We start from the raw sequence: 15,039 nt of genomic DNA on the forward strand, positions 1-15,039 counted from the left end.
TTCTTAACGCTGCTTGATAAAACAATCTTTTTGCCAATAATAAAGATACCCACGTCACAAAGAGTTCTCCAGGGTCAGCTGAGAAACGCTTTGCACGTGTAAACTCTTTCTTCTCTTATTAGTCTGGTGGCAAGAGGCTCTGCTACCTGTCAGGGGAAAACGCTTCTCTCTCCACTGTGCAGCAAATGTACTAAAGCCTTTAGTTTTACCATAGCTATGACAAAGGTTATGATTTTCCCTCCTCTATTGAAAAACAGATGTGGCAAATGATTCTATGAAGTGCAGTGCGTGGCACAGCAAAGTATGGTTTTTTTCCAGTGGAATAAGAATCCCTGTAAAAGCTAGTCTTCCTTGGGTTGTGGACAGCTATACGTACATCCTTGTTTTACAGACTTTTCAATAAATTGTTTTAGGACTGCTGTAACTGTAAACATAGAATCATAGAATGGTTTGGGTTGGAAGGGACCATGAAGCCCACCCAGTCCCACCCCCTGTGATGGGCAGGGACACCTCCCACTGGATCAGGGGCTCCAAGCCCCATCCAACCTGGCCTTGAACACCTCCAGGGATGGGGCAGCCACAACTTCCCTGGGTGACACTGTCTCTGAACATGGTGTTTTCCCTATAACGTAATATTCTCAGAGAAGTTTATTCACCAGAGTAATCCTTCCATAACTATTCAAATAAATAAAACATCTAGAGTTGACCTACAGCACTTCATCTCAGCTCTCACACCAATGCGGCTGGGCTTCACGTCTGCATGAATTCACGTAGAGGATCTTGAATGTCAGTTTGTGAATAATTAAAATATTGTTTGGCCTTCCCTGCTGTGATCTACTGATTGCAGGCGAAGCACGAGGAGTTCAGGGTTCCCCAGAAGCCTGCTGCTGGTTCTGCCTGCCCCTGAGCCGGGATCAGCTCAGAAGGAGCACTGACCTGCTCCTTCAGGATGTGTTTTTGGCTCAACTTCTTAGCAGTTATCAAAGAAATCATTCACAATGGAATGTGAACACGTAGATCTTCACAGCAGGATCATTACTCTTTCATTTCATTTCCTGGTGAACACAATAGCGATACTTAAATCTTTGTTGGGTTTTGGAGTCAGCACAGGTTGAAAATAAAAGGAGGCTGCCTGGTACACTGGTGTTTTCAAGATCCCAGGATTAATTACAGTTGGCTAACATTCTGTGGGTTATTCTGGTACTCTCTTTAGTGCTAGCGAAGCTTTCATTTACCTTCTTTAAACAAACCTGTATGTTTGAGAGCACAAGGTGTGGTTTCTGGTGATAAATTACTGATCTCTTGCAAGTCAGCTCCTTTTCACCTCGGAGCCTTCTTTCTCTTCAGTTTTGCCAGAAGCAGGTGATTTCATCTCTCGTCTGTTTACCCTCTGTAAACTGCTTGCTCTACAAATTTAATATTCGAGTGGCACTTTGAAATCTTGCTGTATACATGCAAGGTGCTCAGGTTTGTTACCGAGATGCTGTCATGTGCAAATGCAGCAGCTGCAGGAACGCTGTCCCTTAGGAGGACCTGCAGATGACACGCCGTGCCTCGCTGACCCATTGCGAAGGGCCTTTTGTTGCAGGAGCCATTAAACTCTATCATTATATTGTATATTTATTGGACTTCTTAATTAGCTATGTATGTGGGTCATGCCTGGAAACCAGCCTAAAGCGTGGCGTGCTCTCCTCTTCCAGTAAAATGAAGGCAGAAATGTTTTGTTTAAAATGGCTTAATCCTCAGGCTGGCGTAGCCAGATTGAATAAAGAGGGCAGCTGGAAAGTCAGCTTGTTCCCACCCCGTCTGTATTAAACCCAAGTTGCTGTAACTGCGTGCCAGCCAGTTAAGACCATGATGTTTATCAGAAGAGTCTCAGCTGAAATGATGGTAAGAGAATGTATTTCCTGGTCTGGGTTTGCTTTACCTCCAGCCCGTTTGACCCTAGGCACTGAGCAGCGGCTGAATGTCTAATCCAAACTGACAATTGTTAATGCTGGAAAACAAATGCCAAACGTAGTAGAGTAGGGCTTTTTATTTTTTCTAATGCTTTAATGAGAACTGCTCAGCCCCTGGCTCTCTGTGCCTTCGTTATGGATCAATCTCAGACTAAACGTGAGAGATCAGTTCAGTGAGCAGTGGACAAAGCCCAGCAGACCCTGGTCACTGTGTAGGCTCCTTTGCTGGCTCCAATGTAAGCGACCAGGCTGTACCTTATACCTCCTCATGGCAGTGGGAAGAACCTGTTGGCCCATATAATTGCCAGGTGAGTATAAATGTTTGGAGCTTTCTGCGAAATAGTTGGAGTTTGTCTATACTTACCAGAATAAATAGTTCCTAAAAGCTAAACCAAAGTCTTCACAGTATCCATGTCATTCCTGGAACCTGTAAGTTCAACGAGTCGGCTGTGCAGCACTGAAGGAGCGGTGATAAGCTTAAACAGGATTTCGCTTTCTAAAAAATTCTTACAGCACACTTCTATGTCCATTATTTGTATCAAAGCATGAATATAAAATTAAAGTGCATTAATACTTCATTGGAGGGTAGGGGAATGTTAGCCTAGTTGTCTGCGTGGTTGGTTTTGATGAGATGAAATAATGTGATAAGATGTTTGTTAGTCTTTACGTTTTGATGGTAGATTGTGCAGCCAGCATTGGAAAACTGAACTGGTGATCTGTGCAGTTGGTACTGTCCAGAAACATTTGGTTTTTAGTGTTTCTTTGCTACCTGTAGTGGTATGGTGACTTTCAGCTTAAAATATAAAGCCGTGTTCAGAGGTCAAGGCTTACGTTTATTAAACGGAGATTTTTTTTTTTGTATGAAATAGATATTTTTCAGGTAATTTTTGTGCGAACTCTAGTTTAAGTTTCATTGAAACAACATTTCACCGTGTGCGCTCATGCAGTTTTTTTCAGACTCTTAGCAAGTTGCTGTTGTTTTTATACAGTGTATAGAGATTAACGTTTGAACTTCAGCTTCTAATTGTAGGGGTTTGTTTTTCTCAGATATAGATGACTTAAAATGTGCCCCATTTGGAAGCTATAACAGTGGATCTGCAGTCAGCAGCCTGGCAAGCTATGACTGGTCCGACAAAGAAGACGTTCAGCAGGGCAAGAAGCTCTCCTCCTTTGTCCAGTCTTCAGGAAGTGGATCCTCTGCGGCTACTTCTGTTCTTCAGAAGAAGGAGACCTTGTTTGGCAGCTCAGAAAACATTACCATGACAACTGTTTCCAAAGTGACAACCTTTTCTAGCGAGGATGCTTTACAGGATGTTTCTTCTGCAGCCTTTGCAAACTTTAAAGACTCTGGACCAATATCCAGCCGTCCAAGTGACGATGACATTGGAGACTTTGGTGATTTTGCAAGACCTTCCTCAGAAGCACAGGATGCGGCAGCAGCTGACTCAAATCAAGAGGCAGACTTCCTTGCTAGTGGTATCTCCTCTGAACTGCAAAGAGAGGCTACAGATGACTTTGGAGAATTCCAGAGTGAAAAGCCAAAAATCAGCAAGTTTGACTTCCTGGTGGCAACTTCCCAAGGCAAGGTGAAATCTAGTGAAGAAATGATCAAGAGTGAGCTGGCTACCTTTGACCTGTCTGTTCAAGGTAAGCCTGCTGAGGGGGGAGGAAGCTCATGACGCGTATGCTTATCAGAGGCTAATTTTTCTGATCAGATTATAAATCAGCCAATGGTGATTGTTCCAAAGGCTACTGGAAACAAACTGAATCTTCTCCTTGATTTCTGTGGGATTTGGGTTTCCTTCTAGAAGAAAAATAGTATTCTGCCAAAAAATTGTAAGAAGTGAGGAACTGGGAAAATTGTGCACTGGTCACTGAGTAAATAGGAGACTTTGTTCTTCTGGAGTAGTTGTGCATCTCTTGCTGCCACTGTATTAATTTTAAATAGTCCATGCCTTTAAGAATAAAAGATTAACTTGTTTATATCCTAACTTTTTAGGATCTCATAAAAGGAGTTTAAGCCTAGGCGACAGAGAAATAAGTCGTTCTTCACCTTTACCAGTTTTGGAACAGCCGTTTAGGGATCGTTCAAATACTCTGAGTGAGAAGCCCGCTTTGCCCGTCATCAGAGACAAATACAAAGACTTAACAGGGGAAGTCGAGGTAAGAAATTAGCTGGAATACAAGTAAATCGGCAGTGACTTTCATCACTGTGGTATCAAGGGTGTTCTGTATCCAACTCTTTGGTACTTGAGCTGTTTGAATTTAGGGTATAATTCTAAGGTGGCATCTGGGTCGGGTTAGATGTTTTGATTGAAAACTGCTCATAATGGAGGTTTCTTCTTTCCTGTCTTGAAAGTCTTGTGAAGCGAGAAAAGAATGCTGTTGTCTGAAAGTCAGTCAGAATCACTTCACCTTGCAGTCCAAGCTTGTAACTGGAAATTAGTTAGGTCTTAAATCTAATCCCAGCTTTGGCTCTGAGGCCATTGGCTTTGGGGAACGGCTTAACGTTTTTGGCTGTGCTGTAGTTATTTCTCTTGCTCATCTCAAGAATAGATGGTAAAAGGACTCGGATTAAATTCTGCTAATCCCTATTTCTAGAACGGCAGACCTGTAACAAATGTATCGGGAGGAGCTATGTGCAATGCAGAGTTTTTACCTTTTCATGTATTTTCTTCCTTTTGAAACTTGTAACTCCCAGAAATCAAATTTTAGAGTTCAGGTGCAAAGAGAATGTTTAAAGAACGGGGAAGGAGTTTGGACTAGGTATGTTTACATAGCTAATCATAGAATGGTTTGGGTTGGAAGGACCTTAAAGCCCATCCAGTTCCACCCCCCTGCCACGGGCAGGGACACCTCCCACTGGATCAGGGGCTCCAAGCCCCATCCAACCTGGCCTGGAACCCCTCCAGGGATGGGGCAGCCAACGCTTCTCTGGGCAACCTGGGCCAGGGCCTCCCCACCCTCACAGGAAAGCATTTTTCCTAATGTTTAATCTAAATCTCCTCTCTTTCATGTTAAAACCATTACCCCTCATCCTATCACTGCACTCCCTGATAAAGAGCCAAATAGTCTCTTAAAATACCTGTCTGCTGTATTGTGATAGGAGAAAGGGAAATATGTGTAGGAACACGATTCCAACCGTCCTTTTCTTTCAAACAGGAAAGTGAGAGGTATGCGTATGAGTGGCAGAGATGCTTGGAGAGTGCCCTGCAAGTAAGTGCACAGTCTCTCCTGAAACCTTTTCCTCCCTCCTGTCGGTACCGCTTCGTTCAGTGTTTAAGACCAATATGGGCATGGAAACGGTGCGAGTCAGCCCAAGCGATTACAGTTTTAATCTAAAAACTCTGAATGCTGTTATCAAACTAGATAGCAAGGCATGCATATTCTTAAAACTGTTATTTTGATAATGAAAATATTTGGGGGAATACGTTAAGGTTTTAAATGTTCATACTTTTCCCCGATCTACCTATAGTTATGGCATGAATGTATAAAAACACATGATGAAGTACGGCAATTATTTCTTATTTAATTTGCCACCTTTTCTTTTTGTGTAACAGTTTCTGTTGGAGACAATCTTGCTTGTAATAATTATTTTAAGGTAAATAACACCACCATTTTATGAAATTCTTTTCCACCAGGTCATAAAGAAAGCAAATGATACCTTAAATGGAATAAGTAGTTCATCGGTTTGCACTGAAGTTATCCAGTCTGCTCAAGGCATGGAATATTTACTAGGTATGTTTTAATTTACCATGTCTCTTATGTTGAAATTTCTCCTCTGGAACACAGTAATATATAATCACTCTTTCTAAATTTTTATCTTAATCTTTGCCTGCACTGAAATAATGAACTTCTGCTGAGTAACGGTAACTCCTGCTTTGAAATAACCCTCCGTGACCACCTTCCATGTGCCATGCCTATTTTGTGCTATTTCTGAGTCAAAGTTTCAGGAATCGCAGTGAATTCTCTGCAATCCTCCGCTGTGTTTTATATCAACAGGGGTTGTTGAAGTCTACAGAGTAACAAAGAGGGTTGAGCTGGGTATCAAAGCAACTGCTGTTTGTAGTGAGAAACTCCAGCAGCTGCTGAAGGATATTGATAAAGTGTGGAACAACCTAATAAGCTTCATGTCACTTGCTGCTTTAACGGTAAGACCAAAAATAATCTATGTCTTTACAAAAAAAAAAAAAAAAAGTCATAATTATATGTAAAGTGACTTCACGGGGTGTCCTAACTTACAGTTTGTATTTTTCTCTTGCAAAATGGAAATGTGCGTATTTGTGATACTCACTTTAAAGTTCCCAGTAAGAAAACTGCTAGTTATGTGCAAACATGATGTTACCTTACTCAGGGTCTTAATGATGTAGATGATATTTTGTGTGTCTCTGGACCTCTCCAATAAGGGAAGTTCAGTAAAATTTAAATAAGCCATTTTATGAAGCCAGAATAGTGTGGATGTATCTTGTCTCTGTAATATCCCTGCAGTTAGTTTCAATGCTCACAATACAGGACAACACAATATAACAGCACAGGAATAACTAAACTGTTCTCTTTTCTCTCTGCATTTGGCAATACTTGAGTTTGTTTTGGTTCCTGCTACAAACTAAATAGCTTTTCCTTCTCTGAACAGAACTGCCAGAAAAAGCTCCATTGCTCTGAGACAGTCTGGTAGGAGCTTGAGAGCTTTCTCCAAAACTGGGCGAGCGTTCCAAGGAGAGACAGTGAGGGGTGGCCTTTAAAGGAAGGAGCACCCATGGCGAGGGGCTGCAAAGGGACTGGGAGGGAGAGGGGCACACTGAGGCCAGGTACAGAATACACACAATTAGCAGGAAAGAAAATCACCTTGCCATTAAATACTTGACACTTTTATGTGTGCGTATGTTGCAAGAAATACAATTTGTGAAAGTACTTTTTTTAACCACTATAAAGCTCCTATATTTAGGGAATTGTCTGTCTGTAGGTGCTTGGTATCGATCCCGTTAACTCAGTATATACCTAAGGGGTCTCTTAACTCTTGGTGTCAGTACCTCACATCGAGCATTGATGAGTATATTGTTACCGTGGTTATGTTTTCCCTGAACGTTTTAATTTGTGGCAACACAACTATGGGCACTGAAGACTGTTGCTCCCCAATAAACACTTGTTTGTAAGTAAGGCCCAGAATACTCGGTTTCTTCTTGAATAGCCATTTTCAGCTCACTGTCATTTCCTGCAAAATGGGTATTGTAGAATATCAGTCCCTTTTTTACACACCTTTTACACACTTTTAACCTCTCCAGCACAAGCAGTGGGGCAAGGAAGTGTTTTTGGTGGTGTCCTGTCTTGCACAAAGCCAGTCATAGTATGAAATTTATACTTTCAATGTTTTACTGCTTGGCAGATGAAGATGATAGAGCAGGATTCATCTGTTTGAACTTTGGCGTTGTTGATAGTAACAATCTGAAAAGCTGTCAGGATCCTCTCCTGATTTAAGCAAGTGGATTAAAATGTAGTCCTTAAGGTGCTTTTCCTTGGAAGATTACAGGGATTACCTTGAAGTCAGAAGCTTGGCCGCATGTTCTCCGAGCTGTAGCGGCTCCAACTAAATTTTAAGCACACCAGGAGCTGTGAACAATGACTTCTCAAATACACAGATGATACCTCTGAAGTTATCCAATAAATAGGGATTCCTGCCTCCGATAGCTCTCAAAATCATGTGCTTCTGTTTCTTTTCTCCCTCTGGTCATTGGGAGGTGTGGAATCCGTACCTTCTTCACTGGTGTTGCAGTCACAGATCCCAAACGATGCAGAAGTGCGAGTTAGGTAGAGAGAAGTATTCTAGCTCAGAGGCGTGTGCTTGGAAAGGTTAATTTTCTCTTTTAAAGGATTTTATTACAAGGTAATTCTATGCACAGCCTTGTGGTGTTTCACTGCAAATTACAGGATGACCTCATTTGCTTCACTCATGCATTTAGTAAACAAATATCAGAGTGCGTTTATTAATTTGATTGATCTACTTAAAGATTAAAGGGTGTGTATTTCAGGATTCCAATTATTCTGCAGCCGTTCAGCAGGGGAGCGTGGGGAGCATGCCTGGAGTGTGCATTAAGCGTGCACGTGTTCTAGGATCACACCATTCTTCTTAGCTTCTTGCGTTTCTTGTCTTTGTTTTTATTTGCACTGCTATCTTCCAGCAAAACTTCAATAGTTTTACACCATCCTTATGCAAAGTTTTAGATTATCATTTGTCTTCTGGCTGAAAGGTAAGACTGTGTACCGGAAAAGCGACTATATTAATTTAATACATATTTGCAAGCTTATTATCCCAACCTTTGCCTCTCTTTAACCTGAGCTCGGCTATGGCTGGTGACCTTAATTCTCCTGTGGTTCGGTTTAACCTTATTATCCAATTTTGTGCCATAGTTCTGGTTGTTATTCTTTCCGATGTTTTTTTTTCAACTGCCTTTTTTTGATCAGGCAATAATACAGAACTCGGGGCAATCAGCACCGATCGAGACACCACTTCAGGTGCCAGCGAGTGAAAGCGGGGACTGGCCGATGCCTCGTTTCCTTGCAGCTGCACAAATACTTGTTGCATACTAGTGTTTATCTCCATCCAGTTCTTAATAGGAGCAGTTGAAATGGAGCAGCCACCGCCTGGGCTCTTTCCTCAGAAGTTTTTTCCCCTTTTGATGTGGGAACGTGGAATTCAAGAATTCTTTCCTTTGTAGTCTAACCCTTTTTCAAGAGCTTGAGTGTTATAAATAAGTGCTGATGGAGATTGCATAGAAGATTGCAAATACATACTAATGGCTTTGATTAAATCGCACATCGGTCTATGGAAAAATGGGATATGTCATCTCTGCCAGGTTGCTGGTGTGATACAACGGCTCTCGGTAGCAACCAGATCAATAATTTTTATCATGATGTCTGAAACTTTTTCAGCCACTGAAAATGCCTAAACTTTATTGTCTCGTTTCTTTAGCCAGATGAAAACTCACTGGATTTCTCTTCTTGTATGCTGCGTCCGGGCATTAAAAATGCCCAAGATCTTGCCTGTGGAGTGTGCCTCCTAAACGTAGATTCCAGAAGTAAAGTGAGTATAATGGCCCCTACTGCTAAACTAATTTTTAATTTACAGTTTGGACTTTCATTTAGGCCTGGGGTGTGGTTAAAAAAAACTCATGGCTGTAATTTGTAACTGGAAGTGGCAAAGGCAAAATCTGACAATGTCCTATTTTCATTGGCTTTGGGTATGACACAGATGTGGAAAAAGGGTTGAGTTAAGTTACTCATAATGGGGAAGAAACTGTGATACTAAGATTTAAAAAGTATGTATGTTTTCTAAAAGATAAAAATCTTTTAATGACTTTTCTTTATTAAATACATCTCTGAGGCTCACCAGGAGGGGACTATTGCGATTAGCAGAGCTGGGAGGGAATCCCAGGGTGTGTACAGACTAATGGCAACCAGTTGACATATATCGGCAGTTTTGCTGACTTTTTGGTTTCAACGTTATTTCAGAAAGAAGAGAAACCTGTGGAAGAGCTTCCTAGAAAAGTATGAATCTGTAAAACCCACATTCTTTCTAGAATCATTCTTAGTTGAGTGTGGAAGGCTGAACTGCTAACTGGCCTTCAGCTGTCATTCTCAATTGTACCAATCATGAATCCTTTTCTTCCAGTCATTCTTTGTGACCGTAACACTTGATCTGATCAACTAACACGCTCTAGAGCCTCCCCTTTGTCTTGTCTGCATGCTCATATCTTGTGAATAGCTTTCTGGTTTTGTTCTTTTGTTGTGTCGTAGACAATTCACTGCAGTGAGTTTCTGAATTTGTGGCTGCCTGTGTATCTCTTGCAGAAGAGGGGGAATTATTGGGGGCAGGGTTGCTTCAGATATTGATTTCTGGTTACATGTAGTCAGCAGTGGCATTTTTAGAAATCTCTGCAGAAAATCCAGGGTGTGGGGAGCAGGGTTAGAATATATTTTTAAATAGGCAGCTGGGGAGCACTGGGAAGCACCTCCTAGCAGCAAACTTCGAGATGTTTCAAGCTTGTTTGTGGCTTCATACTCTGTTCAGAAGCTCCTGTTGTAAAGCAGATTCAATTAACAGAAGAAAGTAGATCTAATTGAGCCCAAAATAACACTAATATCAAGAATTGCACCTGCCTAAATCACAGTAAAATTTGATTTGGTGAAATAAATACAGTGGGGGGCAGAGGAAGCATTTATCTTGTATGGATTTGTAGGAGAACTAAGAGATGCTTGAAACAAGGTGAGTTAGTGACCAGTTGTCAGATCAGGTGGCGTGCTCATCAGATGGCTCCCTTAGTGCAAGGTGGGACAGGCGAAGTGTGCATCGGGTGGGATGACGAGTGTTTTGTCCACCTGCAAACACTTTGTGGACTGAAATAGAACGATGTTTACTGGGTGGTCTGTTCCGAGTGCGAAGGCTCCGTCATGCTGTGCCATTCTGGGACGATACCTGTGCTGTGTCCATTTTCCACTCTAGTTGTTGCATCCTGGAGTAGGTGAGACTGTCACACTTGTTTCACTTCTTGTTATTTTAGGCCTTTAATTCGGAAACGGATAACTTTAAGCTGGCGTACGGAGGGCACCAATACCATGCGAGCTGTGCAAATTTCTGGATCAACTGCGTGGAGCCAAAACCTCCAGGGCTCATTTTGCCGGACCTGCTGTGAAAGCAGCTGCACAGAAGATCGAGCATCAGGACTAATAATGCAGGACTCTTGGGGTAAATGGTGTGATAGAGTAAGTGGAAAGGCTCGAGGTGTGGTTAGTGCTTGAAATGCCTCAGTTTGATTTTTGTACCATAACGGGTTAAAGTTGCTGTAGCATACAAGTTGCTTGTTGAAGAATTTCACTAGAAATGGCCAGGCTTTCGGAAGTAACCAGAAAAAAAAATGTAGTTTGGCAAAAAATGTGGCATTTCAGTCTTTCTCCAGATAAAAGCGTGTTAGTCTTTGTAAAAAGCAGTCTGCTAACCACGTGCATAAACTTCTGAGAGAGGCCAGTACCTGGCTTACAAGGAAAACTGAAATGCCGGGCTGATTTGCATAGAAGTGATCACTTAAGTACTTGAAGTGTATTTGCAAAAAAAAAAATACCTTTTCTTTAACATTTTTGGTATATGGACCGTGATATTTTTCTTTAGATATTTGCTGCTATGATATTACGATGCATACAATGCACGAGTCACAGTAGCTTTCAAGGCAAAATGAGTTACTGACTTAGAAGGAATGAGGCTGTGCAGAGCCATTGTATATTTATACTTTCACTGTTCCATACTGTAAATTATACTGTATTCATATGCATAACTGATTAGTACTGGTGGATAAGGACTCGGAAGAGTTGTTGACATTTTCCCTGTGGTATCTGGATTCTTTAGTACTGGCAGCTGGAATTTAAAACCTGTAGTCTTTGCTACTCTGTTGTAAATACACACAAACTCCTTCCTTGGACTTCTCCTGAGCTGCAGGTATGATTTGTTGTTTCACCTGAGCCCCTGGTGGTTGTGTGGCTGCATCACTGTTGAAAATTGGACTCCACTAATACAATGTGTCTCCTCCTTTTTATATATATATATTACCTTCTTTGTATGTTCATATGCTTTTCCTGATGGCATGCCTTGGTGTCTCCTGTGCAGTCTAGCGCTCTCTCTAATAACATGTTCCTGGGACTCGGACAGCCCTTAATTCTTGCTACAGGTGGGTGTGATTTAACACCAAAAGCTGGTGGTCTGGAGCAGGGTGGTTTTTGAAGCAGGGTGTTGCACGCCTGCCCTTCTGTTGCTTACGGTAGGCACACCTGTCTGGAGGGGAGGAGGTCTTAGTCTGCAGTGAGTTGTGTGCCCATCAGCTACAGCTTGATGCTTAATTCTCTGATTTCAGTTTCTCCGATCTCTAGAAAACCTCCTTTCTCTCCAAATATATCGACAGCTTTTCCAAGTTAGTCTTGCCTCCATTGTGAGTTACTGACACTGACCAGTGTTTATTTGCTGAAATTGAAATTGCAGTGAGGAAAAATGATGCTTTGTATTTTTTTTTTAAAAAAAAAAAAAGCTTAGTTATAGTAAACCATGGAACACCCTTGGCTAATTGGAGTGCTAGGTGTCTGGCCCCTTATTTACACAAATTAAAATAAGTCTTCCTGCTGCCTGAAATTAGCTCATTCGTGTAATAAGCGACTTGTGCCTCCAGTCACAAGCTCAAGCTAATCAAGTGGCAGATTTTCAGTACTGCCACAGTGACTGCCTGCCTTCTGTTGCTCAGTAATTATCAAAAAAAGGGCAGTCATTTGTAGCTTGCTCCCCGTCTCATTTATTAGGTGTGAAATAGTTACAGCAGTCCGCACGGTAGTTTTTGACCTCGTACATTGTTTCCCATCGTAATCCAGGGTTGCTGTTGTATTCCCGTTGATGTCTGGGAGGCAGCCCTCGCTTCCGCAGGCTGAACTACAGAAGCACTTAAGCGTTGTTTGACTTCAAGCGAAGCCTCGTCTTGCTGCTAGCGAGGGGACTTCTCGAGTGGCGTTGAGTATCTGGCTGACGCAAAGCCTGTTGCTTATGAAACGCTATATTGGGAAAAGGGAGTTTATTGTTAGCGTGGGTTTCCACCGCAGCTCCTGAACACTTAGCTAGATGGGATTTTTTTTTTTTTGTAATTAAAAGAGAATGCCACAAATAAAAGAGACCACAATGTGAAACTTAAAGCAACCGGTATTTCAAATACAGCACCAGATATGCTGTTATAAAAGCGTTTTTCAGTGATGTTTTTCTTGTACTTGTTAAGCAAGTAAGTTCCCTCTTGGAGATGTATTCAGCCTCTCTTTTGGCCCATAAAAATAAGGAATTGACATTAACAATTATAATTGCAGCAGAGTGTACTGAAGTATGACACTACTGCTTGCTTGCTCCCTGCAGAAGGGAAAGCAGCAGGCAATGGTACTGTGTTTGTGGCAAGCAGAAATCATTCTTCTGGTCTGAGCACCTTTACATCATGGGAATACACCGAATGCTTTGCGCGTAGATACCCCTGATAAAGGCATTGTGCAATGAGGATCATCTTGCTTCCATATCCTAGTCATTAAAATGACTCACTGTTGCTTTCAGCACCTTCTCGGCTCTTTCATTGCCAGCCGGAGCCCTGTGCCCTTGCAATCTGTATCCAAGGTTACAGTGATTTCTACAGTGCATTGTGACAGACCACATCCCCCTGCTTCCTCTGCGTACAGGCTAACGGGGACACTGCCTTGCGCTTGCGTTGTGTTGAATTTCATAAATGGAACCCCTTTTCCTGCATGTGTCTTTCAGTAGAGAAAAGTGAGAACCAGAGTTTTCTTTTTTTGTTATTTAATGCACTTGTTCTCTGGAGCTGCCTTGGGATTAACTGTGGAAAGTGATTTTTCTAGATATTTGTGTATATTTGGAATTTTAAGAGATTATTCCCTTGGCTATTTAATGGATATATGGCTTTTGCCCGGTGGTATCCCTGATGCTTCTGTGCTGTCCTCGTGTGTTGGGGTCTCTGCTGGGTGGCAGGAGTGCTGGGGAGCAGCGGCACTGCTCCAGCCTCTTCCCCCACCCATCCCAGGCTGTGCTTTGCTTTGAGCTCTCCGAGCTCGATGGCCCGTGGTGGCCACTTGGAGGTTGTGGCGTGGGAATCGTTACGTTCTGCCCTTGACCACTCTGCTGACTTCTCCTCTCTGGCAGCAGCTTCTTTGCACCTGGGTTTGTTTTGAGCAGCTCCTTGAAATTCATGCCATCTGTATGAAGTGTTACTGAAGTTTAATCTACGGCTGAGAAGAAGCTCATGAAAACCCAAGGAATGTTCTGATTTAGGTACGTGTCAGATTAATTAAACTTGAAGCGAAAGCTGCCTTTTCAACAGAAGCTGCTATTATACAAACTACTTTTTTTCTGAAAGATTTTTTTGCTCTCTGGGCTTGTGATTCTTTATTCTGCCCTCTGGGCAAATGTTATTTCTCTTCCAGAAGTGGTTTTGCGATTCGTATTTGGAGCTGTTTCGGTTTGTGCTATGCTGGAGTCACTGCTGGTGTTTTAAATCCTATGAGAATCGGTGTTATTAATTGACTTTAGTACCTTGTTTACTCCCTTAATTCTTGCAAGGATTTATAAATCCTTTGTTGAGATTCAAACCTTGTATTCAATAAAGAGCTCATTTCCTATCTCACCAGCTTGTGAAGTCACTTGTTTCAGGATGCAGCTTGAAAAGAACTGTTGCTTTTGCTGCTTGCTGGTACCCAGAGGTCGGCACCGCTGGTACGAGCCCCGCGGGCACTGGCCTGGGGGGCTTCTCCGCAGGGTTACATGGGCAGGGTGAAATCTGCCCTGGAAAGGTTGACGAAAAGGGCCTTTAACAGAATGAAACTGCGTAAGTGACACTTTGTGCGTGGCTAGTGTGTAAAAGCGCTCTCAAGGAATAACGTGAAATAAGAAGCAACTCAGATATCGACCATTTGGAGGCGGCTACAGGGAGCAGGAAGAATGATCTTCCCCTCGGATCCAGCTGGTGTGCTCACAGCAATCCAGAGATAAAGTGTGGCTCTGGCTCTTCTTTGGTTTCTACAGATCTGAGGATGCATGAAAAACTGGATTTTGAGGGGGCGAACACCAGACACTCGCGTAAAATATCTTAGAATGCACACAAGAGGAGCTTCTGCAAAGAAATACTTACAAGCATCAATACCGCTGCACTTCTCCGTAATAGAATCCCTAATGGGTATGGCAGGTGAATTCGTTATTTCATAATGTGCTTTATTAGGTTATTACATTTTTTATAGGTCTAAATTTGCTTTTTCTTTAAAAGTCAGTCTTGATGCTTTCTTGGCTGAACATCAGCATCTTCCCCTCCCTTAGGTACTGGGGCAGTGAGCGTATGAAGTATGTAGAATTATTCCAAAGGGAGAATTTTTACCTTCCAGTTTTTATATAGAAAATGCTGTTAAATTATACATAGGTGAAGTTTAATTTTGAAAGCAGATTTGGGGTTTTAGTACTTTTTCCCCTTTGAAATGTCATGCTTTCAGAATGTCTCCAGATTAATGATTAGTCTTG

The 15,039-nt window shown here is 42.1% G+C and overlaps 1 protein-coding gene across 8 annotated transcripts in view; it reads left to right on the forward strand.

Moving 5' to 3' along the window:
* Positions 1-14,186, forward strand: part of SYNRG (synergin gamma) — a 43,138-nt gene extending 28,952 nt beyond the window's left edge. The window contains exons 16-24 of one of the 8 annotated variants that reach the window (XR_008453102.1): positions 3,006-3,605; positions 3,958-4,121; positions 5,121-5,174; positions 5,600-5,696; positions 5,961-6,109; positions 8,926-9,036; positions 9,465-9,500; positions 10,514-11,671; positions 12,360-14,185. Coding sequence is in view for 7 of the 8 variants with exons in the window: in XM_054084858.1 (XP_053940833.1) it covers positions 3,006-3,605; positions 3,958-4,121; positions 5,121-5,174; positions 5,600-5,696; positions 5,961-6,109; positions 8,926-9,036; positions 9,465-9,500; positions 10,514-10,645 (1,343 nt within the window). In the remaining variant the exon portion in view is untranslated. Of the gene's footprint in view, positions 1-3,005; positions 3,606-3,957; positions 4,122-5,120; positions 5,175-5,599; positions 5,697-5,960; positions 6,110-8,925; positions 9,037-9,464; positions 9,501-10,513 lie in introns of all 8 variants that reach the window. The other 7 variants (XM_054084858.1, XM_054084860.1, XM_054084861.1 and 4 more) reach the window with 7 other exon arrangements.
* The last annotated feature ends 853 nt before the right edge of the window (positions 14,187-15,039 follow it).

The sequence above is a fragment of the Cuculus canorus genome, chromosome 20 (genome assembly GCF_017976375.1).
Source record: "Cuculus canorus isolate bCucCan1 chromosome 20, bCucCan1.pri, whole genome shotgun sequence".
Taxonomy (NCBI): Eukaryota; Metazoa; Chordata; class Aves; order Cuculiformes; family Cuculidae; genus Cuculus; species Cuculus canorus.